The sequence below is a fragment of the Siniperca chuatsi genome, linkage group LG6, assembly GCF_020085105.1.
Source record: "Siniperca chuatsi isolate FFG_IHB_CAS linkage group LG6, ASM2008510v1, whole genome shotgun sequence".
In the NCBI taxonomy this organism is placed as follows: Eukaryota; Metazoa; Chordata; class Actinopteri; order Centrarchiformes; family Sinipercidae; genus Siniperca; species Siniperca chuatsi.
The window spans coordinates 987,835-1,009,787 of NC_058047.1; the positions used below are offsets into that span (position 1 = coordinate 987,835).

The following is a 21,953-nucleotide window of genomic DNA, read 5'->3' on the forward strand; positions in this document are numbered from 1 at the left end:
CACGAATGCACATTCTGACAGAGCAGTCAAGCACTTAGTTTTATTCTGATTAGTACTTTTTTATTTCTCATCATAATGTAATTGTCATATCAAGGTCGTGATCTCGTTTCTGTTTATAAACAAAACTAAAAATATATTCCATAAATAACAGCAACACGTGTAATGAAAATAAAAAGGACACACAGTGTCACTGATGCGAAGCACCCGAAGCTCAAAATGTCTGACTGCAGCAGCTGCAGATGCTGACAAAGTCGCCAAACAGGAAACATACGTATATCCACCACCTGCAGGCAGTGTTGCAGCTGCTACAGATGTTAAATATAAAACCAAAAAAACACACAAATAAACAGCAACTCTGCATAAGAAAGAAAGTGCAGCTGTAACACTCACTGCCTGCAGGTGACGAAAGTGTTAAAATCTCAGCAGCTGTTATTTGCCTGCAGGAGGTGACGCATCTACATCTGCAGGTCTGAACTGCTGGTACTTTCCTTTCCTCTGGGTGGTGCAGGTTGGCAGGTGTAGAAGTGTTCTCACAATGAAGGAACAGCCTGCTAAACGTGAGCTAGTGAGTTTGTGAGTTAGTTATTAGCCAGTTTCAGGTGCTTCGCATCTAAAAAACATCCCACTGACCCCAAAATCATTAATAAATCAAATGAAAACAGCAGTGAGAAGCAGAGTCAGTCTGAGTTTTGGACCAAACTGTGACATTTTTACGTTAAATCCTGTTACAGCAGACATTATATAAATATAACATATCGGATATAAAAAGGAAATCTGTCACTTTGACAGGAGGTATTCTTCTCTGTCAGGACGAAGAGGAAAACCTTCGCTCTCTGCTCCTCTTCCTCTGCAGCTATCTGAAGGACTGAAAAAAAGTCAGGAAACACGGTTTACATTGTTTTATGGGTTCTTGATTTCCTAATAATTCCCTTATAATTTCATTGGACGTGTCCTGGAAACACTAATTATAGACACAGTGTTCCCTTAATACACTTCCAAATAATGAATTCCAATTAATTATTAATGTACCTACAGAGTCAGCTGAAAATGCAAAAGTGTGAAAAATTAAATAATAAACTAAGAATTCATGTATATTCATTTGGCTTTAAATGGAGAATCGTCCATATAATTAGTACCAATTTACGCAGTTTTTTTCCAGGAAATGCCTTCAGAAATGATTTGGAAATTATGGACCCATGCAATAAAACTTTACCAAACTGCACATTATTTATCATTTTCAATTTTCAGCGTTGGGTGGGGCTACGTTTTGATTTATATTGCAATCAGAGATTAGGACTTTAATTCTGCAATAAAACATTTATGAGTTTAATCTCACGATGAGACAAATCTCCCACTCAAATGAAGTTTTTTAAATAATTTCTGCTCAGACATTGAATGAGATTATCGATGATTAGTAGTAGCGTAGTTATGATAGTGGTCGATACACTAAAAGGGTGACACTTTTAAGTTTTAGGGGGGAAAATAGGAAATCAACTACAGAAGACATCTCAACATAAGAAGTTTCGTTTCTCCGTGATTACAAAGATTGTACTCTGTGATCACAACATAATAATTATTTGGTGACTCAAAAACAAAACAAAAACAACAACATTTTAGTCCTCCCTGTACGGAGAGCCAAAGACTGAGGCATAATCTCATAATCTGTATGTGATCACGAGAAAACAAACATGCGCAGTTATAGCCTTTATGGTTTTTTGTTTGTGACTTACCGTCAGTCTACACTGAGTTCATCCTGACGTGCAGACATGATACAACAGACACACAACCAACAATTAAAAACAAGTAAAGACTTCACATTAAAGCAACTACAAGGAGTTTTTAACTGGTTATGAAACAGTCTCACTTTAATACTGATGCCTCTGTACGACCTGCACAAGCAAACGACACCATCAGCGAGACGATTTGCTGTTTCTGGATAGTTATTATAACGCCTGTCACCGGCCCGATAAAATAATCAGACGAAACGATTTACGGCACGCAGACCGGAGGAGCCGGTTCACATTTTCCCAGGCAAAGTTTCTCAGTGAGTCGTGCGTTCACCTGCGATACAGCTGGCTTATAACGTAACATCTGCTGTTGTCCTTGCTACCGGGCTTTTTGTTATGAAGACACAATGTTACGAGGGAACGTCGATAACTTTAGCTTTCTCAACAAAATGACTCTTACCGCGCAACCGCATCTGTTATTTGTAGGCTGACGTGTAACCTCGCTGTATTAACGGCACTAAAACTAAGCTTACTTAGTTTCACCGTCGTCAGATTACAGTTATTAATCTGACGCAAACAGATACATCACCTCATCGCTGCGCGTCCTGCAAACAGCTGTTTAAAAAAGAAAAATAAGTCGCGTCTTTCTTTCACTCGCGTCCAAAACAAATGCGCGCGCTAGCGATCGAGATCTTTACGACACGAGGCGGAAACACTGTCGCTTCTGTCCACAGGGGGCGCCAGAATCAACACCAAATGGAAGTTCCTTGTAGTTGCTTAAAGAAAACATCTCTACTTCTACGACTACTGATAACAATAGACATTAAACTTAAGTTTCTTTGTGAGGAGAATATAAAGTACGTCAGGGACATTTTGTTGGTAAGGAACTTTCCATGTGCTGTGTTTGAGCCAGGATTGACTGGGAGAGGGTCAAATGGGCCAATTAGTACTTTTCTAGGAGTCACTACTTCATCCAAAAGGAGAGAATAACAATGCCAGTGCTACAAATGATATTAGAATGATTAGATAATTGATATGAAACATATAACTTGTGTTTTTGATTGGAAAAGAGAGAGATAGCCTGAGAATACGCTGTTTTATTTGACCAGGTCTTAAATGTGCAATTGGCATATGTTTTATCAGTATTCTACTTCAAAATTAACTGTATGTAGAAAACCAGATCAATTTACAGCCACATTACTGGGAAACCTAAAATTATATTTTCTAGTTATTCTAATAATTATATTTAAAATTTAAACAAACAGCTGAGCCCTGAATGTTCCTTAAAATACTGTAAAAACTGAACCCCCAATTAGTGCTATAAAATGGTATCAAAATTATATGACAATTCCCATTTGACATAGTACTAATTTACTTATTAATTACACCAAAGAAATTAGACATTTTAGAAAGTGAAATTAATGAGTTAACATTAGCCAAACTGATGAGAGCATTTTAAGTAAGTCGCACACACGCTGGCGACGCTGTAGCGCTTTCTGAAGTGGAGCTCCAGCCAGGCACCAACTGAGCACTGAAATGCCGTTGGGCAGGGGGACACTTAATAAAACAATGACCTCCACGTCACCTCCCGGCTCCAAAATCCCTTGTTTTTATGAGGAGAACTGGGTGCATCGAGGTCTGACGGGACACTTTATGTTTTAAGTTTTGATTCTGCTTAACTCGTATCTGTCTGGTAGAACTCAAACTCTTCTTGCTGATGTTTTCAAATCAAGCCCCCAAAATCTTAATGAAGGCGTCCCACAAGGATCAATATTAGGTCCTTTGCTCTTTATACGAAAAATAATATTTAAGGTTATTTCTCTCTTTTCAGAAACTGACAGAATGACGTGTGGCCAAGTGAGACAACACAATATGCTCCATGTTGGACCCAGTAGTTGTTGCTGCTGGAACATTATCAGTCAGAGAAGATTATCTCTCTCAGCGCTGATGCTACTAGTCTACTTAAGAGCAGCAGGGTGGGAGAGGGGGGTGTCCGAAGCTTGTCGGTGCTCGATCAGTGCCAGCTGCCTGATCCGTTCTGCACATGTGCAAAAGTCAGCGCATGCGCAGAATTTAACCTCTTTAACGACACACGATCCTTTCAGCGGCCTTGTGTCATCATATTCTTTTTCTGTACCGATCACCACGTAATTTTAATCAAAGATCTTTTCGCAATCATTGTTAATAAAACAAGAGCAGTCGTGCGACCTATCTTTTCTTAGCTTTTTTGTTGGCTAATATCGGCCACGTCACAAAATAAACATAACTGGTAATGCAATGACGACGCAATAACAGTGCCTGATGTCAGACAGAACTGTCAGCTCGACTTGGTGGAGCGGGCGGATTTAAAGGTCTGGACCCAGGGACTGGACTCAGTAACAAGCATTAAATCATCTTTAAACAGACTCTCGCTGTGAACTGACAGTTGTTTCCGGTTACGTAAACTCACTGAACTCTAGACAATCAGCCTATCTAAAAACAAAAAAGCTTTATCTCATCTCTTGAGAAACATTGTAGACAACAGATGAGTTAAGTTGGTTTGCAATATTGCTTATTCACTTTTTTTTAAAGTTGTATTTATTTATTTACTTCTTTTGATTTCTGTATTATGTATGTAGAATTTTATTTCTGCTTGTGTTTTGGGGTTAGTTTATTTTTTCTTTAATACTCCCTGTATTGTTATTTGTATTGTATTGTAGTGTATTTGTATAATATTGTGTTGTAAATAAAGTTGTTTTTTTTTAAAAACTCGCTGGCTGCCATCAAAAATCGGGCAGGAATAAGTACGCACGTGTGCAGAACGGATCGGGCAGCCGGCACGGAGCGGATACTGACAAAGCTTTCAGGTCTGTTCAGGTCTCCATGTGCTGCTACAGACACATCTGCAGCCCTGCACCACCGGAAAAAGCTGCTTTACCATTAAACCATTACACTGAACAAACACTGATGTTCTACGGGGGGTCACCAACGTTCATACTTATTATCTTCACACCACATTCACTGACTGTTAAATATGCTACTGACATCAAACCAGTTGACTTACCAGACTGGTTAACCCAGGAAAGGCTGGAACAGGTAACAGGACAGCTGCGTTAGCATGTTAACTCCTCATCTCTAGTCTGAATGTACAAACAGTTCATTTTTTATATTATGTAAACCAGCATTTTAACAGCATAAAGTCCTGCTAGCGTCCCCCAGATGCAGTCATCGCAGCCACAGTATAAACGTGTCGGAACAAATACTGATGTCGCAATTAAACAAATTCACGTCACTGTAAAATCAGTGGATTTGCAGAGGTTAAGTAAATTTGAAGTAAATCTGTGCAAATCTTTTGCCCTAGGTTCAACTTTGGTGAACTCTGAAACGAAAATTAGCGGCACTGACCAACAGAAAACCGTGTTGACCATGTTAACCTTTAAGGAAATGGAAACAGCCGACAGTTATGAGACAGGAGTCGATGGTACAAATACATCTCTTAAATAAACTGTACATTTATTTGGCCTTGCTAATTGACAGTTAGCAGGGTAGCTACAGTGTAGCTTGAGGAGAGCTTTTGTGACTGAGAAAGGCTAGCAAGTTTACAGCTGACTAGCATGTTAGCGGTTACCTTGACAGCTACAGTAGTTCGCCAACTAGTCCTGCTATAATTGTTGCCAACCGTCCCATTAAATGCGGAATCGTCCTGTAATTGGAAACTAAAGGACGTGTTCCTTATTGAACTGAGGGATGCGCTTTATTTTGGTGAAGCAATTCAGTGCAAGTCTATGGGAGAGAGATATTGCAGGTTAGACTATTAAGACTGGGCGATTTATGACATAGAAGGAAACCCTCCTGCTCTGTTACTCTTGTTGACTGTCCCTTCACTTGCCTGTCGTGTCCCTTCTGTCTGTACCTTTACAATAAATTGATTGCCTTTTCCTCGATGTTAGGCGTTCTTTTGGTGGCAATCATCCATGCCGAATTTACCTTAAGACACTCTTGATTTATAAAACATCGAAAATAAGCGAGTTCACTACGTGAGTGCCTTTGTACATCAACAGGAAACGAAACAGTAGGATTTATTTATTTAGTTTGGTGAGTAAGCAGAAAACACTGCTCTTACCGTTTACAGTCACCGCTAATTAACGTCCTCTCTCATCCCACAATGCATCATTATCAGGTCGGTTTCTCATACAGACCCTGTTCAGGAAGTTGGCAACCCTACCTGTAAGTAGTCATTACGTCACCAAGCTGCTAGAACCACCTTTGTAACAAAGTGTGGATGAACTTTGCAGTAAATTTAAAGTTTGTCCTATTGGGTCATTAAAATTTAAAAGGGTTCATCCTGTGGGGATCAGGAACGTGATCAAGAAATGTCATGACAAGCTCGTCAGCCTACCAACATCTCTGCCAAACAAGCGCGACTGCACTGAAACTACTTGATGAAACGGGTCTAAGAGGCCGTGTGAATCTCCAAATGCACAAACACCATAGAAGAAACACAGAAACTGCAGCTTAGAACAGACCTTAACACAGCAAGGTGCTGCACATCTACATGCTCTACCTCTATAAGGACAGGGGGATTGAAATGTCAGCAGTCCGGGTTAGAGTGATGAATTGGTATGCTGGTGATACTAAGCTGGAGTCAGGACATAGTTAGACTAGCTTAGCGTAAAGACTGAAAGCAGGGGTAAACAGCTAGCCTGGCTCTGTCTAAAGAGTAAGTAAAATGCACCTACCAACACCTTTAAAGCTCACTAATTGTCACAGAATAGTTTATAGTTTAGGGCGTGTTTCTTCTACCGGCCCTGAATGGGTAGTTCATTTGAAGTATACCGAGACCTTTAAGGTGGACTAATTGTTGGTGGGGGCATTTGTGGTTACGTACTGATCGTTCTTCGCTTGACTCTGATGGAGCTACTTTAGCTGCTGATGAACTCGGTAAACTTTTAGGTTCAGGCTGAGCGACCGGCGGCACCGGAGTCACCAGAGCTTTATTCTTCATCAGAGTGGTCAGGACTGAAGAGAGGGAAGGAAGGAATATTCAATCGAATATCTAAAAAATACTTAATACTGGTGTGTAACCACAATGTACTGGTGTTGGACTGGTCTGTACCTTCTCTGGTGAGGTTCTCGGCGGCACTCATGGCCCTCCCGCTGAGGTTGCTCACCATGTTGTCCACCGTGGCCTCATGGCGGAGGAAGACGGGCCGAACCACTTTGTCGTAGATTACCTGGGAGCCGTTCCAGGACATCGGAGCCATGCACCACAACAGGAAGAGACACTGGAATCACAGAGGACAGAGAGACATGGATTACTTGGCTTTTTCTGGACAAATACTTATTTATGTACACCTTGATCCTCATTAGTCAGAGCCTGGTTCCAGACCTCCGAATGCCTCATGTCTGATTTTGTAGGGCAATTCTAACTGGCCTAAAAATGTATAGAATTACATACATTTAGGCCACATTTAAAGCAAGTCAGCTTGTATATGGATGGGTTCACAATAAACTTGACTAAGGGTCAATTTAAAGTTGTGTTAGAGTGATACCGAGGTTAATAATAGGCATAACTCGGCAACAATCACTGGTTCTTAAGTGTGTTTTCTCACCTTAAAAGCGTAGTAGAACGGGAACCAGTAGAGGAAAATATCGGAGAAGAACTCGCCCAGGCTGAAGACACCATACACCACCCAGTACGTCAGCCATTTTGTGTCGTCTTCTTTGCTTGGACTTTCAATGGCTTTGATTCTGCAGATACGAGTGGAAACAACCTGTCAGAGTGAGCTGTCCATCACGGAGAAATACATTTATCTCATAAATATCACCAGAACCATCATACAATTGCGACTTCGACATAGAATCTAGAATCTTTTGAGGGCTTCCAGTTCAGCGGCACAACACATCAAGATCTTATAGCTTTAGGCTTTAGCACCCAGTACCAGAAACCAGAGCAGCCCTCTGTTTGTGACTGTTACCATCTGTCTCGTTTGTGGTCTTGATTGGCAAACAAGACAAACTACAACATGGAGAGAAAGGCTGTAATCAGGACTACTGTAGCTCAGTCCAAGACTGAGCCCAAGTTTCAGGGCAAGTTCAAACCTGCTGAATTGATCCAAAATTAATCCAAAGTCAAAGAGGGAAGCTCTTTGTAGCCTGATAATCAAACTGAATGTCAGTTTTGTTCCCCCTTTATTATTCAGTCCGGCATCGTACTGTTAGCTGACTGACGTACCAGTCGATACAGAAGCTGCGGTGGTTGCCTGAAGCAATTCATGTTTGTTACAGGGAGCTAAGGAATATGTCAATCTAAGGGTTGTTATTTCCGTAGGACCACTTACAACAAGCTGTCATTTTTCTGACTCTGTTACAGGAAGATGATTTCTTAATCCTGCATACAAAGCTGTGATTGGTTGATCGTTTTTTCAGCCAGGGAAAGAGCCGTCAGTGTGGACGGTGTTTCAGAGGTCTGGAACCAGACTAAGCACTACTGGCTTCTCATTCATCCATTTTGGTCTCTCTCTTTCCATTTCCTTAAATATCAGCACTGTCAAGAGAGTCAAAGTTGCTACGAGTCAATGAATGAAGTGAATTCATGTTCGGACGCACCAAAGTTGAACCGCACAAACTCGCTTTTACTTTGTGAGTGAATCCACAAATCGCAGTGATTGCACTGACATGAACTGATTAGTTTGCAGTTTCCCCAACAGACTCCGCAGCTCTCTGATAGGATGTTTCTTACAGCAATGCTCTCTGGGACTCGTAGTTGACTTCTCTGCTACAGACAGTTGTTACAGACAGTCTTGGACCTTGTGGCTTGGCCAGACATGTCTCGGGGAGCGAAGGAAACACAACAAGCAGATCTGCATCTTAATATGAAATACTCACGAATAATACGCTGGATAGACAAAACCAATCAGGTTGCAGAGGAGGGCGGCACCATATCCATACACCAGGTAGAGTCCTGTCAGTGAGACGGCACCTGGACGAGACACACACGAGACAGACTGATGCAGATACATTTAAAAACACTGTTTCCTTATGGAAAGATGAATGTGTTCATCAGTGTTTATTTTTCATAACCTTTGTATGTTTAGATGTGTTACTCACCACACAAACATGCATAGAAAGACCTTCGAGGTAATCATGTACCAAAGTGTGGTTCATGATGTCATTGCACCGTGATTAATTAGGCCTACACTCCAACATCCAATCACAGAATAGATAATTATAACAACAAAATGACAACAACAAACAAAAACAGCAGGTCTGTAGCTCAGGAGTCTACTTATGAATGTGTTAACTCACACTTCACGTTTTAAACCTCCTTTCTGCTCACACTGTACAGATGACGTGGATAAAGTTTATTCAAACAAGACGGCCGCGTCCTCAACAATGTTGACAAAAAGAGAGAAAGGCAGCATTACTTTGTGTGATTCTACCGTGAACAGAAAGTAAGAAGCAATAAAGAACGATGTGGAGCCGGCAGACAGTCTGATTTTTTAAGTTTTACATCACAGCTCAGTCGACTACAGTTTTGTAAAATACTACTGCAGTAATATCAAAACAAGCTGACTACAGGTAATAACAGATCTTTGACAGCAGACATGTTGAGAAACTGTTCAAACTCCAGACAGACGACCAAAGTTTCTGATCTGCCAGAAATCCACCCGATCGTCCAACAGCCAGATCATTGATCGATCAGGTAAATAATCAGGTGTTGTGACCTCAAACTGCACGTCAAACGACCACCGATCTGTCAGATTGTAAAATTAGTGTCTTCCCAGCTTTAGAGGCAGCAAACATGGATGTTAAAATGTCCAAGAATCAGAAACCTATCAAACTTGGCAGCATTAAAGACAAAAGTTCAGTTAATTCACTGATGATATCTGTGAGGTCTACAGAGTAATAAGCACAGACATCAGTGTCTCCTTTAATAAGGAAGGAAAGGGTTTCAGAGGAAGTGAACAGCCGCAGGTCAGTGTGGGAAATGACTGACTGACTTATAGTATTCTTATACAAGGATTCCCCTAACTAACCTGCTAACTCTGCAGATATTCAGACACAACCTGAGCATGTCAGCGAGCAGCAGACAGACAGGAAGTTGTGTAAAAACTGTCCTACCTCTGATCAGCTTATGTGTCGGTTCACACATGGAGGCCGGTCTGCTCTGCTGTCTGTCCCTGTGGATAATCTGCTTTAACTTTACTGCAGGGAGTGGGGGACACTGTGCACCAGGCACTACAGTGACATCATGTCAGTGTGTTACTGATCCACTGTATGAGCATCAGTGTGGTATGAATAGACTGCTGTTCACTGCTCAGTAAATGTCCTCTGCTGAAAACTACATGTAACAAACTGATTCAACGTCAGCGCTCAGTATTTATTGTTTGTTTGTCGTATATGACGAGTCTGTCCCCATTAAATCAAGGGCAGGATCAATGCTTTTAGCAGGCTTCTTATTTGTATCGGCTGTAATCTGCTCCAACTCAGCTCTCTTAAATCAGCTGTAGCTGCACTGTAAGTTTTATTCTGTTAGCCTATCGTTATCTTCTTTTTTATTTTGCTCTTTAAAATCTTATTTATGTGTCTTTTTATGTTGCCTTGTGTTTCTTTTATATCTTTTCTTAATGCCTTTCTGTCTTATATAAAGCAGTTTGAAAGGTGCTGTACAGATAAACTTGCCTTAACATTAGTTTCATGAGTTACCGCCTAACTACAAAATTAAGCTATTGGTTGTTATCTGGCAAAGGGCGTTGCAAGCCGGAGTCTGTACGCTCGGCCAAACGAAACACCACTCTGTAACTATAATTGTGTTTCCATCTGTTTTTATGCACACTTTCAATTTGGTCATAAAAGCCTGAACAGAAACACATGAAATTTGGGGGGGAAGTCTAAATGTGTGTAAAAAGTATTTCCAGTTGTATGAGGTGTAGAAGTTGTGTGTGAATAAAACCAGAAACTATAATAAATGAATAAATGACGACGTCCATGAAGCATGAAGAGCTGAAAGCATCAGATGTGTGTGGAGCGATGAGGAGGCTGGAGCCTTCCTCACATGAACACATGAAACTAACAGAAACTTCATGTTTCCATCATGTTTCCCATCGTCTGAGCGTCCACTGGAGCTCTTTTAATGACGTCATCTCGCTGCGTCCTCTTCTTCTGCGGTGCTTTAATGGCGGCGGCTGGAGGATCAGCTGTGTACCTCCATCAGCCAATGAGCTCGTGTTCACAGAAGATCATCTTCATAACACATTAGCAACAGTACAGTACAAGATCAATAGAGGCTGGGGTCGACCACAGCAGACAGGACCCCAGGTGCAGACTGTGCAAAGACGCCCCTGAGACGGTTCAGCACATAACAGCAGGGTGTAAGATGCAGGCAGGAACAGCAAACGAGCTAAGATCCTGTGGGACTTCCAGATCCAGACTGACAAACTGGTGGTGGCTAACCAACCAGACATCGTGTTGATCGACAAACAGCAGAAGAAGGCAGTGGAGACCGATGTAGCCATGCCAAGCGACATCAAGAAGAAGGAACACGAGAAGCTTGAAAAATCCCAAGGGCTGAAAGAGGAGTTAAGAAAGTAAAAGCAACAGCGGTGCCAGTGGTAATGGGAGCACTGGGGGCTGTGACCCCCAAACTGGGAGATTCCAGGTACAACAAGTCTCTGTCCAGAAAAGTGCAGTCCTAGGAACAGCTGAGATAGTGCAGATCCCTCAAACTCCCAGTCCTCTGGTAGAGAACCTGAGCTTTTATATGTATATAAACATAGATGCTATGATATTTCCCCTTTATACTTCATATATTTGTGAGTGTGCATCATGTGCTCTGTACATCATATATCTTGGATCTAAGTCAGACGTTCAGTTCTTGCGGCCGCTGTGTATTGTTGGTATTGTTGGAGCTGTCTGTGTTATAAACAATAAACAATAAAATATTGTTAAAATCTACTGCAGCACAAATGTTGACCCAGAAAACTTCCAGAACATTTACAGGTTCGTGTTCACAGACAGCAGCTGTTCACTGTAGCTGCTGTTACATTCAGAGGATTAACTGAATCCTCTTCGGTTTTCCACTGACATGCAACAGGTAGGTACACTTCTACTAAATATAAACAGAACGACGGTCGAATCATCCAGAACATGTTTATCATGAACCGAGCGGAGTGAACAACAGCAGAACAAACCTCACGTACCCAGGGCAATGATCTTCTTCCTTATCCCTGTTTTCTCCTCCACCCTCCCCAGAAAATCCGTCACCACGTTCTTCTCGTTCAGAAACTTTTCGGCTCGGTCTTTGATGGACGAGAGGATGTCCAGCAGGCCCATGGTCCTCAATCAGGTCCTCAAATAACAGAGGAGTCAGAGGAAGACGACCTGCAGTGGAGAGGAAAACACAGCAGAGTGTAATCCTCTGACGGAAACAATCTGCTGTAATGAGGAGAGGAGGGGGGAGGGAGGGAGGGAGGGAGGGAGGAAAGGGAGGTAGAGGAGGCACAGAAATGGAGCAGAGAAGAAGAAGATGAATCAGATGATTTTGGCCACCACTCAACCCAAAAATTCAACATGTCCTCCAAACTAAACAACAAAACAAGTTATTTGTTATAGCGTTCATAAAACCACCATGTGAGCGTTTTCTGATCTGATCGGCAGGACGACATCAGTTATTTCCTTCAGGAGCTGGTGGAGACCAAAAACAGAGCTAACAGAGAGAGAATACTGGACTTACATTCATCAGGTGACACAAACATGACTCCTAATGAATGATCATGTTGCTAGAGTTCTTATTTTAGATGAGGTGGGGCACATTTGAGATCATCAGGAAGTCGGTTCCATCTTTGTGCAGCATCGCAGCAAAAGCAGCTTCTCATCAAAAAAAAGGTTGGGAACCTCTTTAGATTTTAATGACTCCATTCATCTAGCGCCACCCTTTGGACAAACTTTTAAATGTTTAGCTCCACTACAGGTGAGACTCTAAGAACAGATAAATCATCAGGATGTTGTTCATATTGTGGCTGTAATGAACACTGCAGCATGAAGGGGACGCCAGCAGGACTTTAGACTGTTAATCTGGTTCTCACATGTGAAGGAACACAAGGTTAATATTTATACGTAAAAACTAGTCCATGCATTTGTTACTTCTAGGTTGGATTATTGCAATTCCTTATTATCCGGCTGCCCGAATAAGTCCCTTAAGACTCTCCAGTTGATCCAGAATGCTGCGGCACGTGTACTGACAAGAACTAGGAAAAGAGATCATATTTCTCCAATATTAGCTTCTCTGCACTGGCTCCCTGTAAAATCCAGAATATAATTTAAAACCCTTCTCCTCACCTACAAAGCTCTTAATGGTCTGGCACCATCGTATCATAAAGATCTCATAATACCTTATTACCCAACAATAACACTGTGCTCCCAGGATGCAGGGTTACTTGTGGTTCCTAGAGTCTCCAAAAGTAGACCGGGAGCCAGAGCCCTCAGGTATCAAACTCCTTTCCTGTGGAATCAGGTCCCAGTTTGGGTTCGGGAGGCAGACACCATCTCCACATTCAAGAGTAGGCTTAAGACTTTCCTCTTTGATAAAGCTTATAGTTAGGGCTGGCTCAGGTGAGTCCTGAACCATCCCTTAGTTATGCTGCTATAGTCCTAGACTGCCGGGAGACTTCACATGATGCACTGAGCTCCTCTCCCTCTCCATCTGTATGTATTTTTATCCCATTACTGCATGTTACTAACTCGACATCTTCTCTCTCAAGTAGTTTTGTGCTTTCTCGTCTCTCTCCTCTCTCCTTCAGCAGGTATTTCTGCCTCCGGAGCTGCAGAGTCTGGATCTGTGGTTGTGGACCACCTGCTGCCCCCATGTTCCTGCAGAGTCTGGATCTGTGGTTGTGGACCACCTGCTGCCCCCATGTTCCTGCAAAGTCTGGATCTGTGGTTGTGGACCACCTGCTGCCCTCGTGTTCCTGCGGAGTCTGGATCTGTGGTTGTGGACCACCTGCTGCCCCCGTGTTCCTGCAGAGTCTGGATCTGTGGTTGTGGGCCACCTGCTGCCCCCGTGTTCCTGCAGAGTCTGGATCTGTGGTTGTGGGCCACCTGCTGCCCCCGTGTTCCTGCTCGACAGCTGCTACTACAGTTGTTGTTATTGGCTCCGTTACTGATGCTGACATTATTATTCCTATAGCTGTCATTCCTATTATTATTAATTTATTAATATTAACACTACAATTGCATTTCTACTATTTTAAAAATTCTAGGTGGTATTTGCATTGTGCCTCCCTCTCTCCCAAAACCTCTCCCTCTGTCTCTCTCTCTCTTTCTCTCTCTCTCTCAAAACCTAACACGATGGTGACCGCCCACCATTGAATCTGGTTCTGTTCGAGGTTTCTGCCTCTTAAAGGAAGGGTTTTCTTGCCACTGTGGCCAAATGCTTGCTCATGGTGGGATTTGTTGGGTCTCTGTAAATAATATTATAAAGAGTTCGGTCTAGACCTGCTCTATAGGAAAAGTGCAATGAGATAACTTCTGTTATGAATTGGCGCTATATAAATAAAACTGAATTGAATACGTATGCAGACGATACCCCGTTGTTTGTTTTTGTGTCACTCAGTAAAATCAACCCTACTAATGAACTGGTTCAATGCATCTCTTTAGCAACTAAACCAAGACAGATGTTTAGCTAAACTACTGGTGCAAGATTAGATCTAATCAAAGTTATATTACTCTGCTCACCTGGCTGCAATATGGGTTAGTTATGGTTCACAGATGGGTTTGGCTCATTCATTCTAATGGAAAACCACTCTCACTGTTTTCTTTATACAGATCAACAAATCTATCAATAATCTAGTAAAAAAATTAAAAAATAATCACAGAAGCCCGGCAGATGTTACCTGAGCACAAAGTTTGATTTGAAGATTTCTTACAACATCTGATAAGCTGCAAAAAGCGTGAAGAATGCATTTCCGATGATACGAAAACCAAGGGGAACGAAAGTTTTGGAACCTGCAATGTTCAGTATTTTTGCCTCAGAATATTTCATTCCTGCTCCCCAGAAGATGAATCCTTTAGATTTTAATTACCCCCTGACCTGTCCTCTAGCGCCACCCTCAGGTCAAACTTTACATGTTTAGCTCCACTGCTGATCAATCATCAAGATGTTGTCTGTTCAAATTGTTGCGGAAATTATCTCACAATATTGTGGCTGTAATGAACACTGCGGCCTATAGGGGACGCTAACAGGACTGAAGACTGTATAAGCGAAGTTCTCTTGTTGAACCAGCAGATGTGATGTGGTTTGACAGCGACAGGCCCTCACCTCCTCCCTCACTGTGACGACAGGACGACATCCAGCAGCAGCAGCAGAGTGGATGAGCCTGACAGGAGGAATGCGTCCTGCAGGCCGACACACGTCTTCTGCAGTCATGTCAGAAGATAACAAACCTTCAACAGACTTTCACTACAGTCAGACAGAACAACGGCGATCTGCTGAGAGGAGATGTGCGGATACCGAACCATCAAGTACACTTTATTCATCTTCTGCTACGCCTTCTGGGTGAGTGTCTGTTTGTCTGTGGAAACAGTTTGAGGATCAAATATGTCACCTTACAGATTCATTAGTGGGGTCGCTTTCAGCAGTGCACATTCTTTAACTTGTTGCACAATATGGTTTTACTGCAAGTCATTTTAACACCACAGTTACACCACTTCATAGGAAAAGGACGGTCGGAAAAGAAGTTTAATTTCCTCCGATTTTGAAAAGAAGAGCTTCGTTTATGGACAAACGAAAAAGTGACAAAGAACTCTTAACTCTTGTCATTGTTTTTTCAAAATATTTACATAAACACTTAATAAGCATCGATTTAAAGCCAAAAATAAAAAAGGGGTTAGGCTTAGGGACACTACTTTTGGCCTGGGTGCGTTTTTCCCGGTTTGGGCCCCTTAGTACCAGTGAAGTCAAACCTTAATGCTTCATCATAGTGATATTTTTTATGGAAGCCCATTTCAGCCAGGAAAAGAAAAAAATAGATGAAAAGTTATATGACATAGTGAGTCATGATTATTAAGTTACTAAGTCAAAACTATGAGATACAAAGTCACAGTAGTCAAGTTTCCATCCAAATGTAGCACAAATTTTAACCACATTCCCAGAAAATTGGAAAAGGAAATGTGATTTAATGGGTGTTTGTTATGCGAATATGCACTTTGTCGCATTTTTCTTTTTTTTTGCCTTTTGCGATATTTCAACATCTTTTCAAATTTCCACCATTTCCACTCAGGTTTGATATGTGTAAATTGAAACTAAATTTGGACTTTCTAGCTCAGTATTTCATCTTCTCACCTGTGCCTGTAGAAACACATCTACACCAACAAGCTATACACACTATTGTCGTCAGTACCCAGAGTTACATGAGTCAGATTTCAGTTTCATCTCTGCGTGACCAATATAGAACTAGATCCAGGATGTGTTTAGCCTAGCTTAGCACAAAGACTGGAAGCAGGGGGAAACTCTTAGCCTATATCCATGTCAATGTTATCTGTGCTTCATGTGGGTCAGGTTCTCTTGAAAAAACATCATCTCTTTCTCTGTGACAGGTTGTGAGCGCCGTCTTCATAGCGGTGGGGATCTACGCCAAGATCGCCAAGGAGAAAGGTTGGTCAAAAAATAATAACAACAGGCTGTACTAACTATGTGTAATTGCCCACGTGACACCCCGTAACCTTCTCGCAGCCTGAACTTTAGAACCTCGTGAGTCTTTAGGACAAAAGTTCTTCTGTACGTTTTCATTGTATTTTACGAACTGGGACGTTTCACAAAAGCTATTTCCCAATTGGTGGCGTCGTTACATGTGACGGATGATTGTCACTTACAAACTGCAGATAAATTCTCGAGTCCTACAGGGCTCTCACATGCTCATGCATGGGTTGCAAGTATGGCGTCTGTTGTAATTTGTGAAATGTGTCAAAACGATCAAGATGCATGTTGCAAAATTGGTAAAACTGGCCCAAGGGTGTTTCAGATCATTAAAAAGACAACTGACTGGTTCCATAGGAGAGTGAAGTCAGCGGCTGTAGGACAGACACCAATGGAAGAAGTGGAGCTGATATGTTAATGATATTCTTTCAGGTTTACTCTGAATACTGGTCTTTGCTAAAAGGTGCACAAATGTTACATTAAAAGTATGTTGAATTTGACCTTAAGTACAGTACCTGAGTAAATGGACTTAGTTACGTTCCACCACTGGTTATGTCATTACAGAATTTCAAATTGACACTGAAAAAAGTTATCACATTACTGTAACGCGTTACTAAGTGATGTGTTACTGCCTCCTGAGCAGAATCCACATTTAGCTTCAGGAACTCGGGCGGAGAACAGTGGAATCAAAAGCAGAACCAGAGACAATGGATACAGCTTATGTTACGTTCCTGCAGTGGAAAAGGGAATGAATATTATTTTTATATCATTCATGTAAGTGCCCAGCCTACATGGGCTCACAGGACAGAGGTGGGTGTGTGGGTGTTACAAAAACAATACTTTGCTGGTTACATTCCTGAGGATGAGCTACTGTATAAAAAGTCAATCAGACATGTTTCAACTTTTACTTGCTGTTACGTATGATGGTCTGAATTCAACTGTGTGTGTGTGTGTGTGTGTGTGTGTGTGTGTGTGTGTGTGTGTAGATGTGGTTGACACCCTGACAGTAGATCCAGCTCTGCTGTTGATCGTCCTCGGCTCAGTGATGTTTCTCATCACGTTCCTCGGATGTTTCGGAGCGCTGCGTAACGCCACCTGCCTGCTGAAGACGGTATGACTGATCACTGATTAGCTGATATCTTCTGTCTATTAAATTGTGTCGGGTTCAGTGCAATATTTATTCTGTATATCAGTGCTGCTGAGTTCTTACTGTTCAGGTCGTCTGTTTCTGCAGTTTCTGGGGATCCTGGTGGCCATCCTCCTCCTGCAGATCGCTGCTGGAGTCGTGGGATACCTCTTCACTGACATGGTAACATCACACTTCTCTGATGAGACAGGAAATATAAAGAAAATATAGTAAGTACCAAACAAAAACCCAACTTGATGATCCTGTTGATGTTGTTGTTGTTGTCGTTCAGGTGATGGAGAGGACGGAGATGCTAATGATGAAGGCCATCCTCCGCTACAGGGAGGACCAGGACTTGGAGAACGCCATCGACTTCATCCAGAAGAAGGTGAAGAAGAAGAGACAATGTCAGGCCTTTTATAATCCAGTTTGTTGGTGGTGAGCTGTTGTAGTGAGAGTCTGTTGTGTTTGCAGTTTCAGTGCTGTGGAGTTGAGAGCTATAAGGACTGGGTCCATAATGTCTACTTTAAGTGTTTGCCCAGCAACCCCAGTCTGGAGGCCTGTGGAGTTCCCTTCTCCTGCTGCGTTCACCTACAGAACCAGGTCAGAACCACAGTCTGTCTGTGTGGTCCCCAACAGGTTTATGATGGGACGTTTCGATGCCTGGAGTTTGGGTCTACTGTTCACTTCCATCTTTGTCAGTTCCTGGAACCAAAAAATCCTAATTTAAGCTTTTAGTCAAACAGGAGGAAGCCTGGGTGGAGCTCCGGTGGGACAAGCCATCATGTGATAACCATAGTTAAGATTCTGGCTCCAATAATAAACTTGATTGTGTACAAGACTGAAGGCAGATAAAAATGCAATGATACATCTCTTACCAAAGATAAAAGTAATTGTGATAATTAATCACGATCTTGATATTAAACAAAATATCATAGCTTAATTATTTTAACTGTAATGAAGCAAACATTATTTTTTATTATACCATGGCTACAGAAAATTATGGATTCTGATTGGCTGAAAGGTGTGGATTAATTTTTAGTAACTGGACAGTAATCAATGATGCAGGTGTGTTTTTGCAGTTCATCGATTACAATCATGCAACATACATCTTGTCAGGTATTATCCCTTACATATTTAAGTCTGCCAATATTCCTGGGTAATATTTTCAAAGTGATATTAAAAACCCAAGTCAGGATCAAAGAGTGAATTACAACTGCGAGCTTGATGGCTGACATTTAGAGTCAGGGATTTTGAGTTTCTCTGACTTGGCTTTTGCACCAGTAATTTAACTAAACATCTGTCTTGTTTTAGTTGCTGGTAATGTTGTAACTTCTACAATTTAAAATGATAAATGCATTGAACCAGTTCATTAGTGGGGTTGATTGTACTGAGTGACACAAAAACAAACAACGGGGTATCATCTGCATACATATAAATATTAAAGAGGTACTGCACACGTTTTTTTTTTAGCTGTAAACTAAATTATATGACTGTACTGTGATGAAACACAGTATATTGACATTCTTACCAAATTTATGAAAATCTGCATTTCATGGGTTGAAAATGTTTTAAATCACGCTGAACCTTGCAAGGCCAATGCTGACATAGAGTCGACTATTTGGGACTAATTCACGTCATGACATTTATATAAAAAAGAATGTTAACGCCCTCTAATCAGACGTGGCCGACCCACCTCCCCCTGCCTTTGAGTGGGAGTCTGTGAAACCACGCTCATTTTCAAATATATGCAGATCGAGATGCATAATTCACCAAAGTTTATGCTAGTTTTTTCTAACCCTCTACTTAGTATTTTTCAATTTTGGCGCAACGCCCCCTACAGTGTTTGTCCTTCAGTCCTCTGCTGCATTTTTAAAATATCCTGGGAGGGAGGCAGCTAGCAGAATTTGGGGGTGCAGTTACACTTTAATCTTGTGTTCCCTTACATGTGAGAACCTGATTAACAGTGTAAAGTCCTGCTGGCGTCCCCTACAGACTCTCACAGTGTTCGTTACAGCCACAAGATGAACAAACATCCTGATGATTCATCTGTTCTTGGAGTGTCACCAGTAGTGGCGCTAAACATGTAAAGTATGTCCTGAATGTGGCGCTAGAGGGAAGGTTAGGGGGTCCTTGAAATCTAAAGGGTTCATCATCTGGGGAGTAGGAATAGTGTGTTATTTTCTTCTGCAGACGGTGCTGAACACCATGTGTGGTTATGGGAAGCAGCAGCTGGAGGAGCGTTCGGCCAGTAAAGACATCTTCACCATCGGCTGCCTGGAGATGATCGTGTGGTGGGCCAAAAACAACCTGCTGCTGGTGGCCGGTCTGACTGCCGGCCTGCTGCTGCTCGAGGTAACACGGCTGACTGGAGGACAGGTTCAGCTCACAACTAAATACATCAAATCATTACCTCATCATCTGATTAAAATCTGTGACATGCAGAAGCCCTGTGAGCGTAGTTGTAAATCCAGCTTTTATTGCTTTATCAGATATTTGTCTTAGTTGTTGCTTGATACAAATAGGCTACTGGAGATCATTCAGAACTGTTAAGGCGCCGATATGCTCCAACATTGTCTAAACTTCACGCTGTGATTGGCCGGCTGTGTGGAGGTGAGAAAGTAAGTGGCCTTTTCTTTTGCAAAACTGAAAAATACTGTTTGAAAACACTAAAGCATCTCACCGCTTTGTTGCGGCAGTTGTAGTGGCTGTTTTTTCCTCACAAACGGCCACAAGGGGCAACAACGAGCTCATTTCACACTCGAAAACAAACTTCACAACAACAACAGGGCTGCTTATTGATATGACATGCATCACAGTTGAACTGGGAGATTCAGACTCCTGAAATCAATCAGCTGATCGCTTTAGTCGAAAGGCCTCATCAGTCTTGTAACGTTTTGTTGGGAAAGTTACAAAAATACACCATCCAGTCCCGATCTTACAGTGGTGTTTCTTTCTAATAAACAGTCTTTGGCCAGACAGAAGCAGCACTGATCAGTTTCTAATCTCTTAATGTTTCCTCTGGCAGGTCGGCATGATCGGCCTGGCGGCCGCTCAAATCTCCATGATAAAGAAAGTCCAACAACAAAAGAAAGAAAATGCAACTAGAGGCAAATCGGAAAGAAAGGACAGCTACTGGTATCCTGCTTTTGCAGACTTCGATGACGAATAAAAACTGCTTCTGAGATCTGAAGCTGATCGTGGAGACGGATCAGAAAAATCTCTTGATGCTCTGTTGACACTGTGAATTTATAGTCGTGTATCTGAGGCTCTCACAGTGGGCGAACAGGTTAGATGTCTCAACTCCGGGAGGTGTTGGCGGTCAAATTACTACCTCGTGTACAGGCCCGGCGCCAGGATGATTCGCTGTTAAAAATTCCCTGTCGCCTACACACAACAATCGGCCAATACTGTTGTTGTTTTTCCTATTTTTCTATAGATACATAAAGGGGCAAATGAGGGGGCTAAGCCCCCCTAAGACCCCTCGTGGCGTCATGTAAAACACTCTTTACATCACATTTTTTATAAAAGTAAGTGATTCTAACAGAAAGTCAGCTTTGCCATCATTAGCACTGAACAGCCCTTCAGCTGCACATTTAGCGTTTGTAATTTGTGGCATTGTTTGTGTCACAGCACTGTGAAAAGATTATAGAATATTTTATATATTATTATAAAAAGCTGTTAGTTGTAGATTAATAAAATAAAAAAAAAACATTTGCAGCATTTTACTAGTAAAACAGATGTTATGTACTGCGTATTAACCCTGTGTATTATGTGTATTTTGTATACTGAATGTGTACATTAATGAGAATAAGTTTAATGTATTTTTATCAAGTGATTGGAGGTAAAGGGGAAAAAACAACCAGAACAACTGATTGGAAAAGTATAAAGATTTGTATATTTCAATAATTGAACTAACAGTGTTGTTGATGGATTCGCTGATGACATTTTTGTAATTGTCTGTCTTTTACTGCCTTATGTCAGTTTTGGGGTTTGTAGTACTCCTCGTGACTAGTTACCCTTTAACTAATGAAACTAGACTCCATACATACAACCCAATAAATACTTTTTTATATTCATTAATACAAAGGAATCAATAAAGGAACAGTCGGACATTTATACCAGAATTATAATGAATTGAATCCCATCAGTAGAGACTGATGCTGCTGGCCTGGCAGCAGCGTAACGCTCTGCTGGCGACCCCTAGAGGCTGCAGTGTTAGTTAACCCAAACAATAAGACCTCATGGACCCTGATGATCCACCCAGTTGTCCTGCGACCTCTGACCTTACGGTGATATAATTAACATTTAAAGCCCCTGGTTATAAAGGTTCTAACGTAAAGCCTTTGACAAAAAGGACCAGCCTCTTTTCTTTAACTGATGTTAAACTTTTTTTTTTACAATATTGTTATTTTGAAGTCAAACG

General features: G+C 41.7%; 2 protein-coding genes across 9 annotated transcripts; one reads left to right on the top strand and one right to left on the bottom strand.

Moving 5' to 3' along the window:
• Window positions 1-15: 15 nt before the first annotated feature.
• On the bottom strand, window positions 16-17,722 carry reep6 (receptor accessory protein 6). 8 transcript variants are annotated; one of them, XM_044198965.1, is made up of 8 exons: window positions 17,612-17,722; window positions 11,909-12,089; window positions 8,595-8,688; window positions 7,319-7,457; window positions 6,823-6,991; window positions 6,595-6,725; window positions 4,771-4,846; window positions 16-865 (listed from the first exon to the last, which is right to left on the bottom strand). In XM_044198965.1, exons 2-7 carry the CDS (start codon window positions 12,039-12,041, stop codon window positions 4,820-4,822), a joined length of 693 nt encoding a protein of 230 aa, XP_044054900.1. In that variant the 5' UTR covers window positions 12,042-12,089; window positions 17,612-17,722; the 3' UTR covers window positions 16-865; window positions 4,771-4,819. The 8 variants fall into 8 exon arrangements, with proteins under 8 accessions (XP_044054900.1, XP_044054901.1, XP_044054903.1 ...); XM_044198966.1 differs by lacking the exon at window positions 17,612-17,722 and adding an exon at window positions 15,025-15,160; XM_044198968.1 differs by lacking the exon at window positions 17,612-17,722 and adding an exon at window positions 1,731-1,753 and having other exon boundaries at window positions 4,771-4,793; window positions 11,909-12,929.
• zgc:113223 (uncharacterized protein LOC541424 homolog) lies at window positions 15,125-21,646 on the top strand. The gene is made up of 8 exons (XM_044198962.1): window positions 15,125-15,261; window positions 16,302-16,359; window positions 17,388-17,512; window positions 17,636-17,710; window positions 17,820-17,915; window positions 18,002-18,130; window positions 19,721-19,882; window positions 20,556-21,646. Exons 1-8 carry the CDS (start codon window positions 15,205-15,207, stop codon window positions 20,697-20,699), a joined length of 846 nt encoding a protein of 281 aa, XP_044054897.1. The 5' UTR covers window positions 15,125-15,204; the 3' UTR covers window positions 20,700-21,646.
• The last annotated feature ends 307 nt before the right edge of the window (window positions 21,647-21,953 follow it).

Coding starts and splice junctions, on each gene's coding strand:
- reep6 (XM_044198965.1), bottom strand. CDS start 12,041: ATGGGCCTGCTGGACATCCTCTCGTCCATCAAAGACCGAGCCGAAAAG. Junction 8,689..11,908: donor GAAGAAGATCATTGCCCTGG/GTACGTGAGGTT, acceptor TGTCTCGTCCAG/GTGCCGTCTCACTGACAGGA. Junction 4,847..6,594: donor AGTCAAGCGAAGAACGATCA/GTACGTAACCAC, acceptor TTGTACATTCAG/ACTAGAGATGAGGAGTTAAC.
- zgc:113223 (XM_044198962.1), top strand. CDS start 15,205: ATGTGCGGATACCGAACCATCAAGTACACTTTATTCATCTTCTGCTAC. Junction 15,262..16,301: donor TCTTCTGCTACGCCTTCTGG/GTGAGTGTCTGT, acceptor TCTCTGTGACAG/GTTGTGAGCGCCGTCTTCAT. Junction 17,513..17,635: donor CCACCTGCCTGCTGAAGACG/GTATGACTGATC, acceptor CTGTTTCTGCAG/TTTCTGGGGATCCTGGTGGC.